The 26,420-nt window shown below is 33.2% G+C and overlaps 4 protein-coding genes across 7 annotated transcripts; 2 read left to right on the top strand and 2 right to left on the bottom strand.

The window, feature by feature from the left end:
* The first annotated feature begins 271 nt into the window (after positions 1 to 271).
* Cad96cb (Cadherin 96Cb) lies at positions 272 to 14,773 on the top strand. Its single transcript, XM_064078611.1, has 6 exons — positions 272 to 701; positions 4,256 to 4,345; positions 7,836 to 9,064; positions 13,762 to 14,219; positions 14,346 to 14,607; positions 14,661 to 14,773. The coding sequence occupies exons 2-6, from the start codon at positions 4,267 to 4,269 to the stop codon at positions 14,745 to 14,747; spliced, it is 2,115 nt and encodes a 704-aa protein (XP_063934681.1). The 5' UTR covers positions 272 to 701; positions 4,256 to 4,266; the 3' UTR covers positions 14,748 to 14,773.
* A 1,662-nt stretch (positions 14,774 to 16,435) lies between these two features.
* LOC135145266 (histone-lysine N-methyltransferase SETMAR-like) lies at positions 16,436 to 17,089 on the bottom strand. Its single transcript, XM_064077381.1, has one exon. It carries the CDS (start codon positions 17,087 to 17,089, stop codon positions 16,436 to 16,438), a length of 654 nt encoding a protein of 217 aa, XP_063933451.1.
* Positions 17,090 to 19,015: 1,926 nt separating this feature from the next.
* Positions 19,016 to 20,416, top strand: LOC135122524 (CD209 antigen). The gene is made up of 3 exons (XM_064046749.1): positions 19,016 to 19,424; positions 19,473 to 19,753; positions 19,805 to 20,416. The coding sequence occupies exons 1-3, from the start codon at positions 19,252 to 19,254 to the stop codon at positions 20,284 to 20,286; spliced, it is 936 nt and encodes a 311-aa protein (XP_063902819.1). The 5' UTR covers positions 19,016 to 19,251; the 3' UTR covers positions 20,287 to 20,416.
* LOC135122522 (PHD finger protein 20) lies at positions 20,300 to 26,346 on the bottom strand. 4 transcript variants are annotated; one of them, XM_064046748.1, is made up of 8 exons: positions 26,190 to 26,346; positions 25,282 to 26,109; positions 24,918 to 25,212; positions 24,671 to 24,838; positions 22,175 to 22,392; positions 21,436 to 22,116; positions 20,961 to 21,357; positions 20,300 to 20,894 (listed from the first exon to the last, which is right to left on the bottom strand). In XM_064046748.1, coding segments are annotated over exons 1-8 (3,066 nt in total). In that variant the 5' UTR covers positions 26,191 to 26,346; the 3' UTR covers positions 20,300 to 20,416. The 4 variants fall into 4 exon arrangements, with proteins under 4 accessions (XP_063902818.1, XP_063902817.1, XP_063902815.1 ...); XM_064046747.1 differs by having other exon boundaries at positions 20,961 to 21,636; positions 21,697 to 22,116; XM_064046745.1 differs by having other exon boundaries at positions 20,961 to 22,116.
* Positions 26,347 to 26,420: the final 74 nt, after the last annotated feature.

Below are 26,420 nucleotides of genomic sequence, written 5' to 3'. Positions count from 1 at the left end.
TTGAAACTTTGCTCTTATCGTCTCATCAAATATTGAAATACCCTGAAAATAGTAGGGGTAATACCAAATGTATTTCTCCCTAATAACGATTGTAATAAAGCGGGTAGTCCATTCGTATGATTCAACCTGCTTTATCACGTAATCAAGCAGCCACATATCATTAAAGATATTTTATTCTTTAATGATGATTTTTTCTTGCAATTATTTTCATAAATATTAATGGGTGTAATCCATATCAAAAGCAGCTACTAGTCTGAAGAATATTTTACATAAGAAAACGTACATATTCCTTCCTAGCGAAGCTTTCTGTGTATACGGTGAATGCACACGGAACAGGTGCACGCAGCCAATTACTTCATTTCTACGGTAACTTCGGTGTATCAACCATTGGACATCGAAGAAGTGCTGTGCTGTGTTTTGAATAAGTGATTTTAAAGTTTTGAAAAATATTGAAACCTTGGTGGAGTGTTAGTTTCAACACATCTCGTTCATCTTCAAAATTAAAAAAAAAGTCAATTAAACTGCAGTTTTTTAAATTCTTTTCAAATGTAAAATGAAGTTGTGCTATAAACTTTTAACAACTATTTTCAAATATTCCCATTAAGTGTTTAATATTAGTGATATTAGTGATGTAAATTTTTGCAATAAACAACATAAATGTGCTCTAGTTGTCAAGGAAACCAGCGAATCAAAGTGGCGTGGTAAGTAACTTCCGTAATTTTCAGTTGTTTCGAAATTTTTGCGCACTGGTGCTATACCGGTAGACACAATAGGTGAAAATGGAGATTTTTATCAACAATGTTGCTAAATCTTTAGACAGGAGCTTTAGATTGACACATTTTTTTCACTTTAAAAATCAATTAGATGCAGCTAACAAATTATTAACGAACAATGCGTATTTTTTATATCGTGATACACACACCTTTCTACGTGTGTGTTAAGGAAAAGAAAAAAATATTCATACATGAAATCACACTGGATATACAAATTATAGACTTAATTTTGAGGTGTTAGTTACAGGTAACAACAACGTTGTAGGTAGGTTACAATAATTTTTAGTAGGTAGTTGTGTGTACAAATTTTTTATTTTTCTTACTTCATTCAGTATTCATTTATTATTTTTAAACTTTTTTTGTGAAAGTATATGTGTAAAATAATCTTTTTTATATATACTAAAAACTGCTTTTTCGAAAAAAAGAGTAGTGTTGTTTTGTAGTGAAACTTGCGTTTAGTCAAATTCTAATAATTGAGTTAAATTTATTGCTTAACAAATGCAATAGTTGAATATATTATCAATTTAAATTTTAAGTGACGTTGTTAACAAAAATAAATATTATACTATAGATATTATAAAAAATATGCCACTATCGAAACTGTTCATTGTAGCCAACTTTTACAACTAGTTTTCGAAATGTTTAAAAAGTCAAATATTTTAAAACAAACAATTTGTAATCAGGTGAACTCAGATTTATTTCTAAATTCTGTTCTAAAGAAAATTATTTTTAAAATTTTTCAGGCATTGTTTAGCCCTTATTTATTTGATATGATATTAAAGTTTTATATATAAAAATATTTTGCATATTTATACAAACTGCATAACAGACGACTGCTGTTGAGTCATTTATCACTATATAAAAATCATGATGCTTTTTTTTATTTTAGCTGGTAATTTGCACTACTACGGACATATAAATATGTTTTAAATCTAAATACAATAAAACAATGTCTTGTTTTAATGAAGTTTTAGTTACATAAAATAAAAGAATCATTTTATGCGCCGTTATGTACCTATCTGTGTTGTAGTAAAGTGTCTGACTAATTTTATTATGTTGTGTTTACGTACACGTATGCAAAAGGTAATTGAAACAATGTTATTGTCATAATATGTCATTAAACCATAACTTTATCATACTAACATGCCTGCTTAACAACTAAAATATTGTAAAATAAAATTTTGAGATACATGTTGCATGTTTTAAAGAATAACCATTGCACAAAGGTAATCATTCGTAGTTTATGGAATAATTATGTTTTTATTGTAAAATTCACTACATATTCGCAAATATTGTTGTTAAAATTTAAACGTTGTAAAAATAATTACAACTTAAGAAGTCTAGTATAGGTAGATAACATTTTTTGTTCCACAGCATAAGTAATCAAAAACAAATTATTTCTCAAAATTTAACTCTTTGTCTCAATAAATTTAATCAAAAGATTGCAGCTACTTCTTAATTATTATGTCTCTATAAAAAGAAAATTTTATTGGCATATTAACCGAATTAATTGCAGAATTTTCCTGAAAAATATCTTTTAAATCTCACAGTTCTAAAAATGTTCGCCACTAATACAAAATATTTCATTTATCTTTACATACAGTGCAAACAAAGTACAGGGGTTAATAATTGTCAACTAATTGACAGATTAAATAATTTTGTAAAAAGTCAGATGAAGCGGCACATTAATAAATTAATTTGATAGCCCACTAGATGCAAATTAGTTATTAAGACCCTGTGTATAACACTGGTTTTTCTTTATCCATCATCTTTTCTGGGGAAAGATAAATACTACGATTACATGTAACAAGTCAGTTAATAATAAGTCCAAAGAACAAAATAGGTATCTCAAACAGCAATATAACTTTTTTTTTTTTTTCGCTGTGTGGTTGTTTTTATGTTGTTTTTATTTGTATAAAAAAAAACTGTAAACAACTTTTGGAATTCATAATTTAGAGCAAAATTCACTTAATAACAAAAAAAGAAAAAGTTGATGATCTACTTGCATTAAATATTATTATATTAATATAGAGAGATATAAACGCCGAAAGGCATGAATGAAATATTGTATATGTAGAAGTAGTTCAGTGAAAAGCTGTGAATATATAGTACCTATGTTGTTGAGATATTTTTTTCTGTTTCATGTTTTTTAATTATATTAGGAAAACTTCGTGGCAAAAAATATTTTTTATAGATTTAACCGGCAATATTATCTTTTATTCAAATGAAGCCCAAATTATGTTACCGTGATTAAAATTCCGAAAGTAAGGCATGAATTGACTTACTTGCTCTGATTTGCTGCATTAAATCTCTCAACTGTCGTTGTATTTGCTTTTTGTTAATCACATAGGTACATTTGCGTACTCAAGCATGCACCGGCTCGCTGCTACAAGTTTCTTTTATCAAGACCTTAAATAATCATTTAGCACCTAATCCATTATACCATTAACTGCGGCGAATAAAATGTTCTTAATCCACTTTCTTTGCTTTCACAAAAAACGTTAAAAACAATTTAAATTAGATTGCACAGGAAATCGGTCATTAGTAGTTATTTTACAAAACACACGCTGTTATAAAACATGACAATATAATTAGACAAACAAATAAAAAACAAAACATCTAACTAACATTTTTTTAAGATAAAGCAAGATCGTGTAGACAATGCAAAAAGTTTAATGCGAAGACACTCACAGTGATTAAAGTGAAAACATGTACCTACTTACTTACCTATAATACTAAAATGAACCAAATTTCATTAGATAACAATGAACTCTAAACTTAAGAGGTCAGTAAATGTATAATTAACACAATTTTTCACACGCTCTTCTTCGGGCCTTACTATCTTATTATAATCTGATGTTATCTTCAAGTTGTAATTGACAGATTTAACTAGTAAAAGTTTAATTTGTTAAAATTAGTTATGTTTATTATGTTCATTTAAGCAACAAAATCTGAAAACTTAAAAATACCAGTTGAAACTCAGGCTAAGTTCAATGTTCGTGTAGTGGAAGACATTCACATGCATCCGTTGCACAAAAAAAAAAATACAAAAGTGAAAATTAAATGCATGAAACTGATCACCTTTTTTGTGTAACTTTTATGTTCATTAATCATATTCATATTCTAACTTTTTATTAAATAATTTTATCTCACTGATTACATATAAGTGAAAGCACTTTTAGGAAATAATATATCAGTATTATAGCAACAAATCAACCTAATTACATCTCCTTTTCTCATAGGTATAAATTATGTTACAGATCCTTATAGTTAATAACAGAAGAAAGTTGAAATTGTTAGATTTATGTGTAATTAAAACTCAGAATCATTACAAACGCTGACATGTTTTCAGCTTTCTTAAAAGTCAAAAAAAGATCTATCTTCATTTAATACAAACGTGATACTATCTTTTCCTTCATAAGCAAAACGGATAAATTTTAGCATTGTTGTGAAAACTTCTTCAAATGTATTTTTTTTTTTAGATGTCGAGACAATGGCCATCAAGTGGTACAACGCGTATGTTAATGCCCTTTGGGCATTTACGCTGGTTCTCCATCTGTCTGCAAGCCAAGGCAAGTACATAATTTATAGATAACTGTTATGATAACAAGTGAATAATTAAAATATAGCGTAATTTTTTAACCCACTTGCCGGTAGTTGCTTTTCTGTTTCAGTTTGTTGCTCATTATTATGCGAGATCGATATTAATGCTCGAGCAAGTAGGCTATAACTAAACGAATCGCAAGAATAAAAGAGCAAACATTAATGTCGTTGGTTCAAAGTTATTTTGTTACTGTCTGAAGTTTCTACGACAGCACCTGGTGATGTTAAAAATCAACCGAGCGAAGGATATCCACCAGCGTGATTCCTTCCTGTCTTTTAACTTACAATTTATTGTTTGAGGATCATGAGTCAACTTATTAACGTACTTAAAATTTTTTTCGAGTGCTCAACGCGTTTGAACTGATTGTTACTAAGATTATCTAATTGCTTTACGTAATTAGAGAACGCATTTTGTTCTTATTTCATAACGATGTTTTTTAATATAGATAGCTACAGGTTATTGTTCTGAAATATAATTTCTAATTGCGGAAAAAATCTTAACGAAAAGTACAATTTTTGAGACAAAAAATATTTGACGTTAAACGTATTAGATTAGGGCACAAAAATGTGCTTTTAACGTGCTAGTGTTATCACTTTAGATTATAAGAAGCGTACCTAATAATAATACCATAATAGAAATATTTTTTATAATTCTATTTATTTATATTATTACGTTTGATCGGTGAATAAAATCTGCGTGGGTAAAACTCAATAATTTATTTCTTAATAACTCGAATTACACGACTGATTATTACATAGCGATTATATACAAAATAATTCCGGCGCAACTTAACTGTACTCTCGTGGATTCGATTGACTGAATCCTCCTCGTTCCCGTTCTATTCAAACCGATACTTCTGCGATCAAGGTCTTTCCATCACGAATATCCATCACGACTTCCGCTTCCAGACTTTTCGTCAGCGAACCCGCGTCGCCCGGCCGATGAGTCATCACCACCGTACATACCAGAATAAACGCACTCGCTTAATTAAAATTACACAGAGAAATAAAAAGTTGATCATCGAAGAGTTCGTATTATTATATCTCTTCTAATGTTCGATAACACTTAAAAGTAGTTAGATATAGACTTTCTTATGGTTATATATTTTTATACTCATATTTCTTTGTTCTTGTGGAACTTACTTTATTATTATTATGATTTAGTTGTTTTACTTACCAACCGTAAGCTAAAGAAGTATTTATTATATAGGATTCATCCGATGAATAGCTGCTTTCATATTTTCTCGACGTTTCATGACTGCTATGATACGAAAAAGTAGATGTTGCGTTTCCGTCTGTTAGACAGATGATTTCCGAAACTATTGCACCGATTGTTGTCAATTTTAGGTAGTAAAACGCTAACCAAAATGTGATAATCCCTACCAACAATGGGATGACGTCATCTTCAAATTTACGATAGCAAATATTACTTAAATCTTATAAAATAAGATATTCCCGCGCTTTTGGATCATGAATCCGTGTTGAGTTTAAAAACACATCCAGATTTTTGAAAAATAAACAAAATTTTATAACAACATTTTATAATATAACTTTGAAATTGCAAATCCGAATGTTCTGAAATCTCGCAAACTTAAAACGGTAAGTAAGGTAAACGGTTAATCAAAGTTAATCTGTTTATCCTCCCTCGTGCCCCCAAATTGAGAAGTCATCTCAAAATGTTGCCGAATCAATCCTGTCTAGAATGTACAAAGTATTATCATTTTGGTTCATATTTTTTTAGAATTGCTTATACTAAACCTATAGTGACTCAAAAAAAATATTTATTGATCATGGATTAAATCGAGAATAGCTCACCCCATTTTCCAGAAAATTTGGGAATACTGTTATTATTAATATTGCACTGCACTTGTCCAAGTTGTTATAGGGCTTGCTACAATGTTGATGACGTCATCGTAAAATTTTGCAATGAAAAAGCTCACTTGAAACTTACGTATAGCATGCATCTTTACCTTTACTTTAACACTACACATATATCTTTATTTAAATTTGAAGAGAAGAAAAAAAAACATGAAATTGGTAAAATCAAATTTTTGTAATTTTTCAAAAAAAACGAGCTTTAGGGGTGAGAAAAGTTCTGCCTAAATAACTTTAAATCAATTTTTTAGAGTATGCGCCATTTAAATTTTATGAGAAAACATACACATGTACTTTGATTTATGAATCCGCCTTGAGTTTTTACCCCAGACAAGAAAATCATCACATGTCTTAATAACACAGACTTGTAACTCGAAGATCGCGCATTCGGAGCGCTCATGCAGTGGGTTTTTTTAAGTGTAAGTCTTATCTTTATTTTTTTAATTTATAGAGATTACAAAAAATTTAATTTTATGACTTTTAAAGGAGCGGTATTTGTTGGATTGTATTTCAGAGGCGAGAGAAGTTCTGTCTAAATAACCGTAAATGTAAATTTGGTGCGAAATAAAATACAGAATTATAAAAAAATTTGTCGAAGGTTATTTCGGCAGAACTTCCCTCGCCCGAACAAATCCTGTTTCTTTGACAAATTGCAAAATTTGATTTTGAGAAATTTTATTTATTAACAGTCTAAGAAACAAAAAGACCCATGAGAAAATCGAACGCGCACTAGAGTTGTGTTGTTTATCGATTATTATTGCCACCGATTTTTGTTTGTTTATACGTCTTTGGAGTCTTTGCACAATTAATTACGCCATGAAAAAGGACTGAACTTTTGTTTGATTAAAAACATAATTTCTGAGGTAAATTGGAAGTATTACGACTAATTTTAGAATAACAAAATAATCAATCTTTATGAGTTTTCAGCATTTATATTATTTTCACACTTGTAATTCAATCGTAAAGATCGTAAAATTAAAATAAAGCACTAAAACACTTTGTATATAGGTTGACAAACTCAATTATCAAACATCCAATATCTAAAATAGAGTATCTACGTGCTAATGCATGTAGGCATGTATTAATTTCTTACATCTCATTGTCAGACATGAAACATTTCGCGTTGTGCCACTTTCTCACGAACAATTAAAAGAACATAACCAGCAGGTGTCAAAGAAACCTCAGTAATTAACGAATCAAATCAGTCTGAGTATCTTATTATCTTTCCGCTCTGGTCATTTGCATTTGATTTGGACTAACCATAGTTATTCAAGTGAAACTTGAACGAATGCATAATTTCGTTGGAATGGCCACTGTAAATAATGATGCTATTTTCGCTACGCGGCAACTAGAAAGCTTCATTTAAATCCTGAAATGAAACATTAATTTAGCGACGTTAAACTCAAAACCCAGGTAATTGTTGAAAACATACGTGTGAAGTAAATACATGTAAACTTCGTCACTCTAAATCAAAATAATAGTCATTTTAATTACCGTTACTGTACGGATTCATGATAAACCCACTGAAGCAAGCAACATCTGCACCATAATGTTAAATTCTTAAAAAATATGTTTATTTTACAGGTTTAAATGACAATCGCTGTTATTTAGAAAATGGAGCATCATCCGAAAATTTTTTCGTGTCAGAAAATAATTCAGTCGGTTCTACCATCGGTCAAGTAAGAGTTCATGGAGACCCTCGACCTGGAGGGACGATCGCACTTCGCCTCAAAGAAATCGACAGCCCTATAGCCATATCACCCGGAACAAAGAACTTAACTCTTCGTCGAAAATTGGACAAGGAAGGAGTCGAGGGACCATCTTCCGTTTTCATCAATTTGATATGTGAAAGACTTCATACTTTAGATCCTGGATTTGTTATCCCCATTAACATTAGAGTGACTGATGCTAATGATAATTCGCCAGTGTTTATAAACTCTCCCTACGTGTTAAATATTTCAGAAGTAACTGTTGTGGGCACAAGAGTGTTACAAGGTGTACATGCGATAGACAACGACCAGCAAGGTCCTTTCTCTAGTGTAAAATATTCAGTGTTACCAGGGCCACATTCTGACTATTTCGAATTTGAAAATGAACTGGAAGGAACTTTAGTGTTAAGAAAACCTCTGGACTATGAAACCCTGAAGAGTTTTGACGTGAATATTCGTGCTCAGGACCATGGAGAACCCCCTAAAAAAACGGACACAGTGCTAACAGTCCACGTAGTTGATGCTGATGACCAAAACCCACGATTTTTGGACGACCGTTACACGGCAAGTGTACCAGAACCACCAAAGCGAGGCAGCGTGTTAATAGTCAAACCGAGAGATATCAAAGCTTTCGATCAAGATTTGGGAATTAATGCCCCAGTTTTCTACACTTTCAATGGTCTGGGGACTGATTACACATATTTTAAAATCCACAGAAATTCAGGGACAGTGAGTTTGTCTCGTGATTTAACGGACAGTGATTTACACCATCCTGCAACTCTTGTTATCAGGGCTACTCAACAAGATAATCCTGATCGTTATGCTTTAGCAACTTTAACAGTTTCTAGAAATTTAGATAACGGCATTAGATTTTTGCATAGAACATTTCACTTTAAAGTGTCAGAATCATCGCCAGTTGGAGTAACTGTTGGAACGTTTAGCAATAATAGGCCGAATCAACATTTACGTTATTTTGTATCAGACCAAAATATTCTTAAACTTTTTGCGATCAATACCAAGGGAGAGCTGTCATTACGAAAAAAATTGGATTACGAAGATAAACCAGATTACGTCTTTAAAGTTTTTGCTACTGACGGAATTACGGTAAGTTCAACTTCACTAGAACATAATAAGTAGTTTACAATCTTTATTACTAATAATAATTTTTCAACGAGAAAAAATATATTAACCGGAAAACCTAAAATTATATTATGCGAACACCGAAATAATACAACATAAGTAATCTAAAACTTTCTTAATAACTTTAGAAAATGCTTTGTTAAATCAAACGGACATTAATACAACTGCTGCTATCAATGTATGTACCTAGATACGAATAAAGGATGTTAAATATTATTTACAACAGCATGTCGGAATTTTGTAGCTAGAATTACATGTCTGGTATTTAAAGAAGTGTGTCCAAATCTAGCTAATAAAATCGAATGACCATGTCCTTTTGAAAGATAGTTACCATCAAATTTAAACAAGACAAATTTCAAAAAAAGTCTTTGCCTGATTTTTGGTATTGATATATCAATTTCTCAAATGGATGATCAAATTAATACTACAATTATTTAGATCTTACGAACGAAGTGAAATACATTTAAAAGATACAGTTAATGTCTTTACAGCTGCGAACAATAAATCTGTGGTTAGTGAAATCGAAAATAACTCCCATATCTTCGTACATTTCCTGACGATTTATTTTTTCCTCTATGTAGGAGCTATAGAAATGTTATTAATTTCTTAAATAAATGTGGCAAGATAGCATTTATCTTTGTTAAAAAATTTACTAGTTTAGTATCGCTCCAAACAACTGCTGCATTTCAGTCTTTTTGCAGTTTTTTTGCACTTTATTTAAAGGAAAAGTGTTAAATCGTCCACAAGAAGCAATTTTTAACATGATGTATGGTAGACAATAACATACATCATTTATAGATAACACAAAAAGTGTCGCCGCATGAACTAGGTGAGATCACACGTGCGTTTGGTCGCTGTATGCTTTTTATCTTGAATTCCTTCGGATTTTTGATAGCAATTTTTATATCAATTGATAGACCTTGTATTAAGGAATCGATTTTTCATCTTCGCACAAAAGGTTTGCAGTTTATTTCAGTTTCTAATCATTTCTAGTATGTAGAATTATCGATTCTTTTTGTTTAATTTACTGATAAAGTTCTTTCACCGGTGTGAAGTGAGTGAATGCGGGTTTTTTGACCGCGCTCGCTTCGCCTATAACTCCTACCGTTTAATAATTCAAACTGATGTGAGATTTCATTTTCATTTCAAAAATTGTTATAAATTACTCCCCTACAAATCTGCTAACAAAGATTTAGCTAAGTGGACTAACTGGGTTTATTTTTCTGGTCAGTCGGTTGCGCAAAACTGGTATTCATCTAAAAACACGCACTGAGACATAATTTCGAAATACTTCTTAAATCTCAGTCTTACTAAGTCATGGACAGATGCCAATAATCAATCTTGTAAGACTTAAACGAGTTTTTTGGCAAGGTGATAGATATTTCCTTGATGACCAGACACCGGACCCGTGATGGTAATTTTAATAAACAATAATAAATAAAAGTTAAATGTAACCTAGGACTTAAACTTAAAACCAACAAGTGTGTAGCAATCCTTGTTAACTTTAAAAGAGTCCGTGCTGACTTAAAACGAGATATTAAATAGAAAGGCATATCATTATTAAATTCTTGACTTGGAAACCAATATAAAATCTGATCCCAAGAAATTCTGGGCACATATCAACAATATTAAAAAATGTTCTGGCATACCTCGCCAAATAAATTATTTAAACAATATCTTACTTGTGCAGTCCTGATTTAATGCCATCGTTAACGCATTTGTCAAACATTTCTTTTATTGATGAGTTCTGTTGTACTCCTATTTATCTTCCGCAGTTTGATGAATCTGATGCCCACCAAGCCCTAAAAAGTCCGAAGCCAATTTCACTTGCGGTTATGATAATATTCCCAGCTTTTTACTATCATACTGTGCTTCAATATTTTCGTATACATTTTGTGTCGCATGTTTAATCTAACCTTAAAGCATTCATGCGTTCCAGATCCAAATACATGGAAAATTTCTCTTTGCTATGTAGTTTTTCAAAAATCTTTGATATAATTACTCGTATTCATAAATATGTAATATTTTACATCCATAATAGCGTAAGCGACTCGCAGCATGGTTTCACTAATTTACAATCGACGGTAACCAATTTGTGCTCCTTTACTCAATTTGTATCAGACAGTTTCGATATGAAACAACAGCTGGACGTTGTGGATACCAACTACTCAACGGCCTTTAACAAATTAAACCATGGCATTCTATCGGTTTTTCTGAACACTTAGTTAAATTATTTAGTCCTTATTTATCTGGAACATATCGGTTTGTGAAATATCATGATATCCGAGCAAAGTATTGCACCTTAGGGTCCGACAGGGCTCGGTGGTGGGTCTACTGTTCTTTGCCATTTACGTAAACGACGCGACGTTATTAATAAAATAACCATATTCTAATGTATACTGACGACCTAAAAATCTTCCGACGTATTTCAACAACTAACGATTGTCTCGAGCTTCAGAATGACGTACGTTGTACATTTAATAAATGAAGTGAAACAAATCGCCTAGCAGTTAATTTGGAGAAATAATTTTATGATTTTTACAAATACAAATACTAAACTGCACACACTGCTGGCCTGCTGCAATGCACATGCGTTAGACCAAATATAAACAAGTGTGTTTTCGTAGCATAATGCCACAGACCACACACTTGTGTGTGGTCTGTGCATAATGCTTTGGAATCAGTAGCGGTGGCGGGTATGGTTAATGATTAATGTAACCTCTACAAGAATCGCAAAAAAAATATATAAAGTGTCATTAAAAAATAGTAGGATGTCGTAGACAAACAGAAAAAAGTGTAGGAAAACAAAACACTTTCCATGTACCTTCATGAAATGAATTTCCTTCATCGTCCACATCTCTCTCAACAAATGCTGCTATCGTATCCATTCTAGTGGACTTTCCACAAAGGAGAAATGTCATAATTAAAACGTCTTTTCATGTTGTGTTTTGTAAGTTGAAAAAAATATATAATTGTAAATGTATATGTATGTACCCACTCCCACCTTTGAATACTCGTGGTTAAAAAATAGCTTGATTGAAATGCTGGCATATTTATTTTACTCCATTTTTCAATTTCTCCAGATCTTACACAATATGACTTTCTATCGTTTAATAATATACTATAATGTTCATGCCTAAATTAATGGTGTATGGATTCGCAGTTTTTGCGGATCCGAATCCAATTTTTTTCCACTATCCGGATGATATCAGTGCATCTAAAAGTGAATCATGACCACATATAACCAAATATGTGTGCATTTGTAAGACAAATCTTTCAAAATTGAATATCCGGATCAAGACATAAAACCCTAAAGGTAGTCCGTGGGTAGTAAAAAAGATGGAAATACTTATTATTTCTGGATATAAAGAAATTCTGTTGAGTTAGAAGAAGGTCAGAAGCGTTATCAATTAATTTGGCAAATAAAAGAATTAATGCTTTATTGTCCACCTTCATTGCTAACAATTTCTTGTTTTTTTATTATTTCATTTATATCTTAATTATTATTAATCGGTTAAATATGCCAATGATTTCGTTAATTTTTAGATTTCTAAAATCAGATCTTTGAATAAAAAATTGTTATATAATATAAAAAGTAATGTTCATAGTCAGTTTTAATGCTCTTAAAAACTATACATATTTATTTTTATTTATTTATCTGTGATTTAAAAAATTGTTCACTTTATGGTTATGATTCTTTTCTATAAGTTTATTCACAGCAAAAAACTGATTCTGTTGTACGCCCAAGATTAGCGGATGTAGTAATTTAGTGTAGCATTTTAACTTAATTTAATGTTGGATGTCATAACAAGGGTGGATGGAACAATCTGTAAATCGGGGATTTTCCAGAGGCGCCAGTGACCGTGGTTGTACACCACAGCGCCGGTGCCCGAATCCAAATTTTATATAAGTAGTTTTAAATGAAATAGAATTTGTAAAAAATGGCTCATTCGGCCTTTCAGGAGCGTCGGTCTAAATTTTTCCCAGGTTGGTTCAGTAGGTCCCATGCTCCCTGTGCACAAAAGTTTTTGACCAAAAATATGCAGTTAAATTATTTTAAAGTATAGAAATAGTACACTTTAACATGCAAATATTTTTTTTCCTGCATATAAACCATTTAAAAGTACACAGAACAGACTCATTAAAGGAATGTAGATTGTAAAAAATTAAAAATTAAGAATGATTTGTATTCGGACATAGTAATAGGAGTTAGTATGATTTTTGTAAAAATCAAAATCAATATGGAATCTGTATATATTTTCAAATAATAATCCATAAAAATGAATGTTGTTATATCCGGGTAGTGATCGGCACTCAGACATTATCAGTTATCCGGATATAAATTGGGATTCGGAGCTAGGATCTGAATGTAGACCCGGATCCATGTTACAAATTTTATCCGCACCCAATCCAAATCAAATTCAGACTTGAAAAAATCTGAGATCTCATAAACAGATATTTTTTCCTTGAAAGTAAACTTAGATTTTCAAATAATTTAACTTGGTTTGTGAAAATTCATATACCTATATCTGATCTAACATGTCTTATTCATAAGGTGACAAAAAATATTGGCGAAGTTAGCTGTTTTCAAATAGTGGCAAAAATTTAAACTTAACACTTTTATTAGATTAACACAATCACCTACTGCTTCCATTTTTCAGAATGACTCAAGTGTGGTAAATGTAAGCGTACAGGACATCAACGAATGGGAACCTCGTTTTCGCTATCCCCACTACGAATTTTTCGTTACCGGCCAACCAAATGAATTAATAGGTCGAATAGAAGCTGCTGACGGTGACAAGAATGATAAATTAACGTTAACACTAAATGGAGTTAACGCATCTATATTTTTTATCACTCCGAGTGGAGAACTAAGACTTCGCGAAACAGGAGGACATAAAGGAATAGCTAATTTGGGCGTCGTAGCTACAGATAGTGGTAATCCGCCTCGGAGAGCCAGCGTTCCCGTAACAGTCCACTTTCCCGAATCTGGCGATGCTGCCGGTATTATATCTTCTAGAGGAAATAATGGAGCCCCGCTTCTTCTGGCCGGACTTGGTGCAATACTTCTACTCTTAGCATTTGTTATAGCATTGCTGGTTGCCTACATTTGTAAAGCGTAAGTATTAAGCACAGGTCACAGCATAGATATCAATATTGATATCTATGCTGTGCACAGGTGTTAAGGCTATTGCCAACGTCCTCTGAGAAAATTTGTAATGTATTTATTGCTATTCTGAAACAGGAAAAGGTCGCCTAGACAAGAGCTTCCATCGCTGCAACCTGAAAAGTCACAAGCTACTCCTGCGATGACCGAAAGAATGAGCAATCCCATGTTCGGAGATCGAGTTAAAACACATACAGCCTCTGCAATGGGTGGTATCCCAAGTGATTTAGTTAAATCTAGAATACCAAGCCCTAAGGTGCATCCAGCGCCACAGCCGCCGGGTTGGCCATCTTCCGCTTCATCCAGCAGAACAAAAAAGTTAAGCTGGGGAGATGACAAGGTAATTTTTTGGACCAATGCAGTTTTAAATATATTGTTATTTCTTCTTTGCAGACTGACTCGGATAGTACAGACAACATAAATAACATCGACACCACGCCAAAACTTATAGATAATACAAATTTAACAGTTTATTTTTAATAAAAGCTGTAATAACTAATGTATTAATAAATATGTTACCAAAAAAAAAAAAAATTGAAACATCTAGAATATCTTTACATAGATCAAGGAATGCTCATATCTAAGTACATGTAGATATCATACATATGTCTAACAAGAGATACATATATGATATAAAAATAAGTTCGATCGTGGGGCGTCACGGTCACGAAGAAAAATTTCATCTGCAGTAACAGAGTAACACGATTGCGAAGTAAGTTTCTAAAATGTGATGTCTGAAAAAATATTAATGGGGGTTCTTTCTATTCCAAATAGTCAATTCAACTATTTTAACGAGTTAGTTTCACAAAAACTCAGAATTCCGCTTTCCAGTTTCATAAATTACTTATAATTTTAACGCGGCGTAAACAAAAAATAAAGTTTCTACATAGCTTTTGCAATCGTCTTGTAATAACGACTCAAATACGCCCTACACTGTGTGTGGTTTTTCTGATGGCGCAATACGTTCAAATTCAGAGTGAAGAACCCTACGATTGCAAAGGTGCCCCTAAATAAAAACACAAAATATGGAGAACAAATTATTATTTATTTGTAAAATGTTGCTATCCAATTTTTCTTTTCTTTTTCTAAAAATCTGAATATCCAAGGTATAAAAAAAGATGGATTCATAAGCCACAGCTATTTTGTTACCCTCACTTAATTCCCCAAATACTGAAACTACACAAATCTTTTTTTCGACGTATTTCGCAAACTACATTGGCATTATCTAGAGAAAACTAAGCTCACGAGTGATCAAAAAAGATTCCCGTAATCCAGGTATGTATTTTGTTATTTTATAAAATTGAAACAGAATCTACTTTGCAAAATTTTGAGGTATAACGTCATCAAATTGATGAGGATCAGACAAATTTGAATCAACGTTTTTTATATTTACACGTTTTTTTTTTTTTTTTTTTGTAGTAACATACTGTGGTGTCTAGAATTTGAAATTTAAAATTCGCCCTGAAAAATAAAACGCCTTGAAACCGCATTAAATTTGAAAAATAAGAAAAATTAATTCCTTAACGTAGGCAACTAAGACTTCGGTTTAGAAGAATGCAGGGCAACGCAGGTAATAAGAAGGCCCTCTTGATCACTTTTTGCTTAGTGAGTGTGAAAACACGTGCTTTACGTGTTTGTACGTCTAATTTAATTTGCAATTTCACTAAAAAAGCAATCATTGTTAAAAAAAATGAATCGCATTGACGCCACAGTCCGCCTCAACGAGTGTAAGCTAGTGTAATACCAATTTATTAGTGAATTTCTAATCTGAAATGTGTAAAACTGTAACTATTCTATAAACACGTACATTTTTTTTTTGTTTGTAAATTTGCAGTTCATGTTAAAATTGTTTATTGTATGTATGTACGAGGGTGGGGTGATTAATGCCGGGCCTCAACAGGAATGCATTGTTTTTTTCGGTTAATTTTTATTTATTTCTCAACATAATCTCCATTTAGCTCGATACACTTAACCCAGCAATCTTCTAGAGCGGTTACACCGGAGTAATACAACGATTTGTAGAGATCTTCAAAATAACTATTTGCTGCTTTGATGTTGTCATAAACCTCTTACCACCCAACCACTTTTTGAGGTTTGGGAAAAGGTGGAAGTGACATGGGGCTAAATGGGGTCTGTAGGGAGGGTGTAGAACCAATTCAAATTTTAATTCATGAATTGTAGCCATCGCAATGACTGAAGTATGGACTGGTGCATTGTCCTGACGAAACTGCACCTTTTTTTTTCGGCAAATCTGGTCGTTTTGCTTTAATTTCCTGTTGTAAACGTTGTAGTAGAGTGGCATAATATTCCCCACTAACTGTTTTTCCCTTTTGGAGGTAGTCAATAAAAATTATTCCCCTCGCATCCCAAAAGATGGTGGCCATAACCTTACTGGCCGATGCAACTGTCTTCGCTTTCTTTGGAGGTTCTCTTTTTTTGATCCACTGTCTCGACTGCTGTTTTGTCTCGGGGGTGTAAAGATGGAACCATGTTTCATCGACTGTAATGAATGGACGCAAAAACTCAGTTGGGTTACGCCTGTAGTGTGCTAAACAATCAGCCGAAACATCCTTACGACGCTGTTTTTGGTTTGGAGCGAGCAAACGCGGCACCCACCTGGCGCAAAGCTTTTTCATTGTTAAGTGTTCATGTAAAATATTTCGAATACGTTCTGTTGTGATCTTTATTGATTCTGCTACCTCCCTCACTTTCACTCTCCGGTCAGCCAAGATGATTTTATGATTTTTTTCTGTAGTTTCTGGAGGGGTCACCTCAACAGGGTGCCCACTGCATGGTTCATTATTTGTGCTGATTCGGCCCATTTTAAATTTAGCAACCCATCACTTAATTGTTGTATACGATGGAGAGGAGTCTCCCAATGTTGTATCCAACACTTTGTTGATCTCACTTGCTTTTAGGCGTTTCAAAAAAAAAAAATTTAATCATTGGCCGAATTTCCACTTTTTCCATTTTGTTAGAATTGTTTGAAGCATCTAATCTGAAGGACTGCCATCCAACTACTAAACGACATATTGACATGAAATTTTTAAGGGAAGCTGATGGAAGATGAAATTATGGAATGTCATCATTATACTGATCTTATTACTCCCACATCTATGTGAGGCCCGGTACTTGTCACCCCACCCTCGTAAATTGTATTAGAACGAATTTTGTAAATGTTCGTAAAAAAGCACGTAGCCGGAAGTTATACCGATTCAGATTTCACTCATTTTTTATAACAATGATATCTAAAAATTCTGGGTGTTTTTACCAAAGTTACTATAGATTATCATAAATTTTCCCTCGAGATTTAAAATAGTTCACCGAATTTGCTACGAAAATTATTGATAGAAATTTTGCAAGAAAAATATTCTATATAGTGATAACAGTGATGTGATAGTAAAATTTGCACGAAATTGCGCAGACATTCAAAAGATGGCCATTTATTTACGTTTTGAACGTCTGCGCAATTTCTTGTTTCAATAATTCGTTTAATCATTTTTAAGTTCAAATTTCAGATTATTGCGATCAGCTACATAAAAGGGATGTCGAAGTGCACAGTTTCCTGATTTGTTCTCAACTTGGCACGTTTTTAATCAATAATAACAAAATGAACGAGTTATAAAGTTCATCGGTCAATTGCAACAATACTACCAGGGGAGATTTTAGTGCAAGTTGTGTCGTTTTTTTTTTTTTTGGTTCTGTTCCGACTGGGGTACCTATTTCTTCGTGGGATGCTCTTGCTCCTTGGGTTGGTAGGCCGCGAGGAAGTGGATGATGCGATCAATTATGTAATCAGTCCAGTACTTTCAGTATTTATCTGTCTAATAAAAGCGCCAAGAACCGACAGCCGACGGATGACACCCAGACGGAAACAAGAAACCTATTTTTTTATACCCGAAGGTCAAACATAAAAAAAACATGAAATTCGCCTTCGCCGAATGAGTACTATTAGTGTTCAAAATTAAATATAGTTAAAAATAAACTGTCATGGTGAATAAGTACCTTAAGTCTAAATGCCAGAATAAAATTCCGTTACCAAACCCCCGCCAGGAATGCAAAAATTCTTTGTAAATTTGGGGCTGCTTATTCCAGCCCGTATCAAGTGCTAAAATGGGCATTCATTATTCTGTAGGTAGACGAGGCTTTGTTATAAGTTATTTTACTGTTACTAATGCTACGTTCCTAGTTAAAATTAATTCATATTATATAAGAATTTAGTTGAAGTACAAATTTACTTGTATTTTAGATTAAGTCTACTTACAAACAACCCTTCCCTATGAAAAACCAACCCGGGCTGACGGCTGGATCCATCCTATAGGATCAAATTTTTTGCGGGCGAGAGTACATTGGTGAAGATGTCCTTTATTAATTGAATGCCACACAAATTTTAATACATATTTAATGTAGCTAAGGATCATTTGGAGATCTCAAAAGATACCGGTTTACTACTGTCGTTTTGATTTATTATTTATTAGACTGAATAAAGAATGTAATTACTTACTTGCCTTGCGTTCAGACCGTCTCCTCAAAAATCAATCAGTACCTATACAATATGTACTTACAAAGCGGAAACAAATAGTGCAATTTTTTGCTACATAAAACAGGTTCCCGGTATTACCAGATCAGGGGAACTTCCACTCGGGTAGTCGGACTTTCCAGTGGTGTATCATTCAAAATGTAGGTCAAGGGGTCATTAACTTCAAACAATACTTTTGAATGCAATAATTTTGAATCGGTTAATGACCATCGAACTGTTACTCAAAAACAACAAAGATATATAATTACACCTAATGAAGCAAGACATAATAGCCCCCTTATTTTCTTCATTAGTTGACAACCACGAATTCAAAGGGAAAACGTTTTATAAAAAAGTAAAAGAGAGAGTTTCATTTACATATTATGATTCACAGAAGTTTACGCTTCATTCGTGTTTGCGATATCAAGAACAACGATTATCTACCGGTTCGCGATAAAGTGTGCCATGAAGTTCCTTCTCATTTGTGCTATTAGTACAATATTTTATTACCACTGTACTGGTGTATTTTTAAAAAATGAGACAATTGAACGAACAATTCAAAATAATCCTGCAATTTGGACTGAACAAGGTGTGTGGGGAAGTTTGTTGGAAGAATGGGCTTTAAGCGGAAATCGCAGGTAAGTTAAACAAAAAATAAAATAAAAGTATTTATAAACGAGTTATAGAGAAAAGAGGGTAATGCAACTACCTCCAGCAAAAGATGCTTTTGTTGTGGATGAAGCAACTGATAATGCCAATGGGGACGACAGACAGAGTAAAATAACTCCAGGCAAAATCGTGTCGAACGGTCCCCAAAAACCACCCGGTCGACAAGTATCCGAAACCGACTTATATTTATTGGGAGCAATAGAAAAGTTGGTATACCGAGTAGACTTCATGGAAAAACGACTACGAAGAGTGGAAGAAATGTTGTATTTCGTTATGGCCGGTAACCGGGTTGACCACGGTAAGTATCTTCATGATTTTACGAAACATGACAGTAAAATTTATTTTCCAGAACCCTGTCCTGCTAATTTCACAAGAGTGGCCTCCACCTGTTACTTTTTCTACGGTTCAGCTGGAAGGGAATATGACTGGAAAGCTGCAAGTACGCAGTGTAAACGTGTTGGTGCCGTATTGGCCGAACTCGAAACAATTGAAGAAAATCAAGATGTTATTGCTTATATACAAAGCAATGCATTTTTGAGAGGAAAAGATTTCTGGACTGGTGGCTTAAATCCAGGTCTTTTGTGGATCTGGAGCAACAGTGCTCGTCCAGTTGCATCGCCAGGTAACAATAATAACAAGAATCCATCGTTCAACATAAAAGGCGAAGGACGCTGCCTGCGACTAGCTTACGACCCTGCGTTACGTTCGTACACGTACAAAGGAACCGACTGCTCGGTTCGTTACGGATACATATGTGAACTCCCAGAAACTTCTTCCAGTAATGAAATTAAAAGGTTAGGGCGCAGCAGGAAAATTTTAGATGAATTATGAAACAAAAACTATCAAGGAATTAACACTTTAATATGTTAACTGTACATAGTTTTATAATGTGTAACATTTATGCACCATGACAAGCATGTACTTTAAGAACGAACCTAACAATAAATAACTTTAAAAATAATCACAACGTAGTTAGTTGACTTAGTTCTTGCAACGTGTTTAAATCTCTAAGTAACATATTTAATGTTTGCCTAGTACGTGGATAGTCTTTATCGTCTTCATAAAAGGAAGCATCTTCAAGATCTTCAATTTGTTTTTCAAAATCATCAAGCCTTTCCTCCACTAAAGACTGCGAATGAGCGATATGTTCCAACAAATTTAACCGACAATCGGCAGAGTCAATTGCTGCTTCTGGTTGTGGGACAATAGGAGCCTGCAAGCCATTGAAATTATCATCTACGTCTTCTTTGGTACTTTTCAAAATCATCATCAACATGGAATCAGGATTTTCTGCCTTCACCGGGTTCTCATTTTTTACGTCTTCTTCACACTGTTCAATATTTGACTTGGTTTCTTCATCTTGTAAACTCATTTTTTCCGGCAGCGGCAATTTTTCCCAAGGTTTAGACCACAAGTACAGCTTAGGGTGGTTCTTGGTCCTAAAATATAATCACGAAATTAAAATATCAATATTTAAAAATACTACAAAAACAACGATTACTTACTCGGCAATTTTTAATTTAACCTTTAACGAGTTTACGAATTCTCTTATTTCCAGCAGCCCCCCAGAAATGTCATGAGATTTCTTCAACTTTTCGAATCTTCTAGCCAGCGATTCTTCATCTTTACTATGAAAATTAGTAGTAGCTAGAATACCATGTTTCAACCAGTCTTGGTCGTGGAAGTATTTCTTTGACATTCTCTGCCTAGCCGGATTTTGACAAATGTAGCAGACGTATTTCTCGGGGACCTGGCTTTCGCGTTCGATGTTATTGCAGAATGCATGCTGCCAACATAAACATAAGTCGCACTGAATCATAAGACCATCTTCTTCAGTATAACCGCAAGTGCAGTTAATAATCTCTTCTTGTTTCATTCTCACAATTTTGATCACCTGACCACCTTCAATAATAATATTATTAGGTTCAGAAAGTGGTGGTGTTTCCGGTGGAATGTACGTGTTTTCGCGTGGTTCATTACCTTTAGGACTGTCGACAGAGTCGATCAATCCCCGCTTACGCTTCAAACTTGTTCTTATTCTACTACCAACTCCATCAATTTCTGGCAACGGCTGGTTTTCTTTCTTTTCCGGTCTTACAACAGGTAGAAGAGTCTTTATGCCTGTTGGAGGTCTAGTGCTACTTAAAGCCCTCAAATTAAGATCATCGCGATTGGGAATTCCTTCGGATTTATTAAGAAGATCTTTCAGTTTAATATCAGGGTACATGTTAGATGGCAAACCTGCAGGCAGAGGCGTAATTGGATCAGCCTCCTTCTTGCCATCAAATGGTTTGGTATTCAACAATTTAATTATTTCAGAATCTTTGTTTTTCAGCGGTAACGGCGACTGCGGTTTGGTTTCAGGTTCTAGTTGAGGTGAGTGAGCTAGTTTTGTTGACGATCTCAAAGTTGTGGTTTTCTGCGCAGGTTTGGCTACCGGTGGTTTGGCACCGGGCGATTTATCGAGTGATTCACCAACAGTTCTCGCGTAAGCTAAATCAGCAACATTCGGTGTGGAATCTAAAAATTTCGTGTACTCGGGATGGTAATGTTTAACATGCATTTGTGCTAAATTTTCCTTGCGATACGTTTTCCCACACCCTTCGATGGGACAACGATAGGCATCGTCAACAATCGGTATTTTAAGGCAATTCTTGTTTTCTTTAAACGTCAAAAAATAATATTAACATTTGGCAAAATATAATCTTATAACGCTTACCTTCCTCTTCAGTTGCTATTTCCAAGTTTTCTTCTGGTTCAAATGTTTCTGCGGAAGTTTCTGGTAAAACACGTGGTGGTTCTACTTCAAATTCCTTTTTCCTGTTTCGGTGTCTATGTATACTGAAGTCAAACATTGACCAATTATACTTCATCAATTTTGTTTCTTCTAAATATGATTTAACTTCTGCTCGGGACCGAAATCTTCGATTATCTGGACTGAAATGTGGAGTGGAAAAATTTCAACTAATCAAATAATAATGCAATGTACATGTACTAAATATCTAAATGTTGTAGGTTATTTTTACAAATATTGGTTAGTAAAACTATCTTATTTATTACCAAATTTAACTCCACACCACGGCAATTTTGTTATTGACTAACAAGTCTATATTATTATTTATTGTAAATGTATCATTACTTTAGAATATGTATTGCGTGTTTTCTTATCTAATAATTTATAACACGTTTATCAAACAGGTAGTTGAAAAAACATAAGTATACTAAGGTTAATTATTTCAGCTTACACAAGAGTGATTTGAACTACAGAACAGACTGGGTTTCACTGTCGAGCAAAATTACGTATAACAACAAATAATTACAAAGGTCAATCCAATCTTATTTATTAAAAATATGTCCTGAGATCAGATACTTTCTGTATTGATAATGTATTGTTATTTTTACTTCCCGAGTGTAAGCTACGGAAGTATTCTAATAGGGTCCATCCGGCGAATTGGTACTTTCATATTTTGTCAATGTTTCATAACCTTTAGAATACTAAAAATGTAGATCTCCCGTTTCCGTCTGCATGTCTGTGTCAATTTGTATTAGACAGATAATCTTCGAAACTTCGGCCAAAATTCACGTTAAAAATATTATCTAGATGATATTAACCAAAATTCGTCTGGTTATTCCCACCAATATCATCGCAATATTTTATACATCAGTGTAATTTGCTTTTTTTTTAAATTACATTCTCTACACTTGTAATATATGAATCTGCCTTAAGTTTTAACCATGGGCATCCAGATTTCCTCCCAAAACAAATCCAAATTATACAAAAATCTTTTACACCACTACAAGTGTAAGTCCATTGATTTTCAACTAGCAATGGGGAGATCGCCAGTTCGAATGTGTTTTTTTTTTCTTACACTGTGATTGTTACTATCTATATTTTTTTAACTTATATGGGTTCATAGAATAAACAAAAATTGGCAAAATCAAATTTTATAATTTTTCGAAGGAGCTAGATTTGTTGGCCTCTACTTCAGTTCTGTCTAAATAAAGCGATTTCTGATCATATTTTTTAGGGGTCATCGAAAAAAATAGTCAGCAGAATTAAAATGTGTCATACATATGTATATCTAAAAATCTACATAAAAACTTATTTAAATTTTTAGTATAGTGACTAACATTAACAAAATGTTTCATTCCCTGGTTTTAATATTTTGTTGAATAACTTACAACTAAAATGTGTAGACTGACACATATTTTTAGTTTAATTAAAAAAAGACAGAAATATCCATGTTATAGAACTGGTGAAAAATTCCGAAAACTATTATACTGCAACTATTTTAACTTTTGCTAGACTTTGCACAACTTAAAAGTAATTTTCTTAAGTTCTTATCGTACTTAGCGTCTGACATTCAATGTAAAATTTACTTTTCTAAATGTCAAAAACTAACGTCTTTGAAAACTTGAACAGACAAATTTGGTCTAGGAAGAAAGAGAATATCTATTAGGTTTTGTAAAATTCCCCTTAAAGTTTTAAAAATCAAGGATGTTCCCACGTTAATGCTTGTAAAATTTTTCGGCGTTCATTCTAAGTCAGTTTGTAACTAACCATTTTCTGATTTTTCCTGAAGCTTTAGGCAACTTCTTTAGAAGCTACTAAGTTTTACTTACATCGCTTTTTATTCAATACCATCAATTTGCACAGCAGTTACAGTTTATGACTTGTCAAAGTATTTAACCTTCAAATATAAGAATTAAAATATTAATCAATGAGTTTGTCTGAATTATAGTGGAGGCGTGATAACGTCATCAATTATAAAATTACTGTTCATACATAAACATAATTAACTCTATGTGTTGATTAAGTTACAACATATGCAAATAAGTCTATCATTAAAGTCAAGTCCGATTTACATAGATGAAAACAAATCACTCATCACTCATTTTACTGACAACGCTGGGTTTTCACAATAATTAAATTCAGTAGACACTTATATTACATAACACGAATTAATTTATTATAAAAGTACAATATTAAGCTTTCATTGTCACCCTGTTCGTTCACTTGACCTTAAATTATACTCCCTAAAATGCTTCTGAATTGTCTAAAACTTTCATTTAGTTTTTTGAGTTAACTCATTATCATTTTGAATGTATTGACATTCACAGTACCTTAGTTTTAAAGTAATCTTCGTCAACTTTATTCACTTTGTTCATAAAATAACAAGGTCGTTAATAAATAAAACAAATACAATGAGCAAACCTGACAATAATGGTATCCCACTTTCCTGCAGAAGCACCATGTGTTCTTTGAGCTAAATGTTTCGTCCAGCCTTCAGGCAACCTGGGATCTGGAACAATAATTGATTTTCTTGTTCCATCATGAGCATCTATTGATGATTCTACTCCAACTGGTTTCCCTCCATCCCACCTATAAATCAAAGTAATACAATTAGATTCACAGGAAAAAGAAAACAATTTTAACAATAACTATTTTATATCACACTTACTGTGGTACCCAAGGTTCAAAGACTTCATTTGTATTAACTATTGCTACTGGTGGCGGCTGATGATGAGTTGAGGAACTCTGCGCTTTTGGCTTCTCATCTGGATTGTCCAAACGTTGTCGTTTACCAAACAATGCTGCAATGTTGATTTTTCTCTTTTTCTCTCTTCGTTCTTGTTTAGTGCTTTGGATAGGATCAAACAACGGTGATGACTGCATTGGGCGACCTTCAGCTTTACACATTCGATGGGCTTTCAAATTTTTAACAAATCCATCATCAAATAAAACTTCATATGTATCTATAACAACAGACAACTAAATTTATCTTATCTGTTATTTTGACATATGTACAATGAACAATTTATTACCATTGTCTAGAACTTTTGTTACTGTGGCTGGAAATTTTCTAGCGTCGCTCCATGACGCCAGACACCTCTCACCAACTGTGTATTCTTCTACGATCTGATTTTTTTTAGAAGAACATTGTGTGCCTGCTGCATTAGTTGATGCTGTTGTACTTGCTGACTGAAGTGGTCTTAGTCTTGGACTATCCATACAGATCCACTCATCATGTTTACTAGACGACTTCTCGAAGTGAATTAGAACCTCGTTTTCTTCATAATCTTCCTCAACTATTCGAGCTGGATACCATGTATTGTTATTATCTAAAGCTTCTATTCGCGAATTTATGGCAAAATTTATAGGACCATTTGCATTTGTTTTGATTTTTTCTTTTACTTCTTCATGTTCATCTTTCATAGCTGATGCATCTAAAACCTCTTCCTTAATCTCCACTGAATCTTCTTTAACAAGAACTGCACTCTTAATATTTCCTTTATCTTCAATGTCAATCTCTGGTTTAATCAGCGGTTTTTCAGTTTCACTTTTGCTAGTGCTTTTAATAGCTTCCAATTTTGATTTATCCCATGGAAAAACACTTGGAAGTACTCCCTGTCTTAACATATACTTTTTTCCTTTAAAGTTACAGAAATCCATTCGTAGAAAATGTCTTGAACAAATGTATATAACCTTCATGGTCTGTTTATCTTCAGGTATTCGACATAGTGATATCCATTTCGGACGAATGTCACTGTGCATAGGAACTTTGTGAAATGTTACCCCAGTATCTTCTGGTCGGCTGGATTCCGATAGGCAGCCTTCAACTCCACATTTACGGCCCATCTTATGAGTATGCACTAAATTGATATTACGGAGAATACCAAAAAACAAACAAGCAACAATAGTGGTTCATTAAAGGTAACTGGAGTTTTATTACTTGATGTTCCTTAATATTCAGATTGGAGGCACTAACGATCTGACCACAGGATCTGACTTTAAATACGTCACAAATTTCCGTAAATTTACTTCTTTCAATTGCGCAAATTGGCAAATTTGATTGTTATTAATGTTATTAAACAGTTCTCCTTCGTACTTCACATCACTAAACTTAAGAATACTAAAATCCCTAAGCAAACTAATCTTTTGCGGCAAAAAAATTTTATTTGGA

Source organism: Zophobas morio, unplaced genomic scaffold (assembly GCF_036711695.1).
Source record: "Zophobas morio isolate AGI-343-1 ecotype UQ-CSIRO unplaced genomic scaffold, CSIRO_AGI_Zmor_V1 ptg000005l, whole genome shotgun sequence".
Lineage (NCBI taxonomy): Eukaryota > Metazoa > Arthropoda > Insecta > Coleoptera > Tenebrionidae > Zophobas > Zophobas morio.
This window is presented reverse-complemented; position numbering and strand designations above follow the sequence as displayed.

Bases quoted from the DNA above. Each gene is read 5' to 3' on its own strand.
- Cad96cb (XM_064078611.1), top strand. From the start codon at position 4,267: ATGGCCATCAAGTGGTACAACGCGTATGTTAATGCCCTTTGGGCATTT. The intron at 4,346-7,835 runs GCAAGTACATAA...TTTATTTTACAG, and splicing joins CCATCTGTCTGCAAGCCAAG to GTTTAAATGACAATCGCTGT. The intron at 14,608-14,660 runs GTAATTTTTTGG...TCTTCTTTGCAG, and splicing joins TAAGCTGGGGAGATGACAAG to ACTGACTCGGATAGTACAGA.
- LOC135145266 (XM_064077381.1), bottom strand. From the start codon at position 17,089: ATGGGCCGAATCAGCACAAATAATGAACCATGCAGTGGGCACCCTGTT.
- LOC135122524 (XM_064046749.1), top strand. From the start codon at position 19,252: ATGAAGTTCCTTCTCATTTGTGCTATTAGTACAATATTTTATTACCAC. The intron at 19,425-19,472 runs GTAAGTTAAACA...AACGAGTTATAG, and splicing joins GCTTTAAGCGGAAATCGCAG to AGAAAAGAGGGTAATGCAAC. The intron at 19,754-19,804 runs GTAAGTATCTTC...TTTATTTTCCAG, and splicing joins CGGTAACCGGGTTGACCACG to AACCCTGTCCTGCTAATTTC.
- LOC135122522 (XM_064046745.1), bottom strand. The intron at 24,839-24,917 runs GTAAGTGTGATA...TTTGATTTATAG, and splicing joins TTTGAACCTTGGGTACCACA to GTGGGATGGAGGGAAACCAG. The intron at 22,117-22,174 runs GTAAGCGTTATA...TGACGTTTAAAG, and splicing joins AATAGCAACTGAAGAGGAAG to AAAACAAGAATTGCCTTAAA.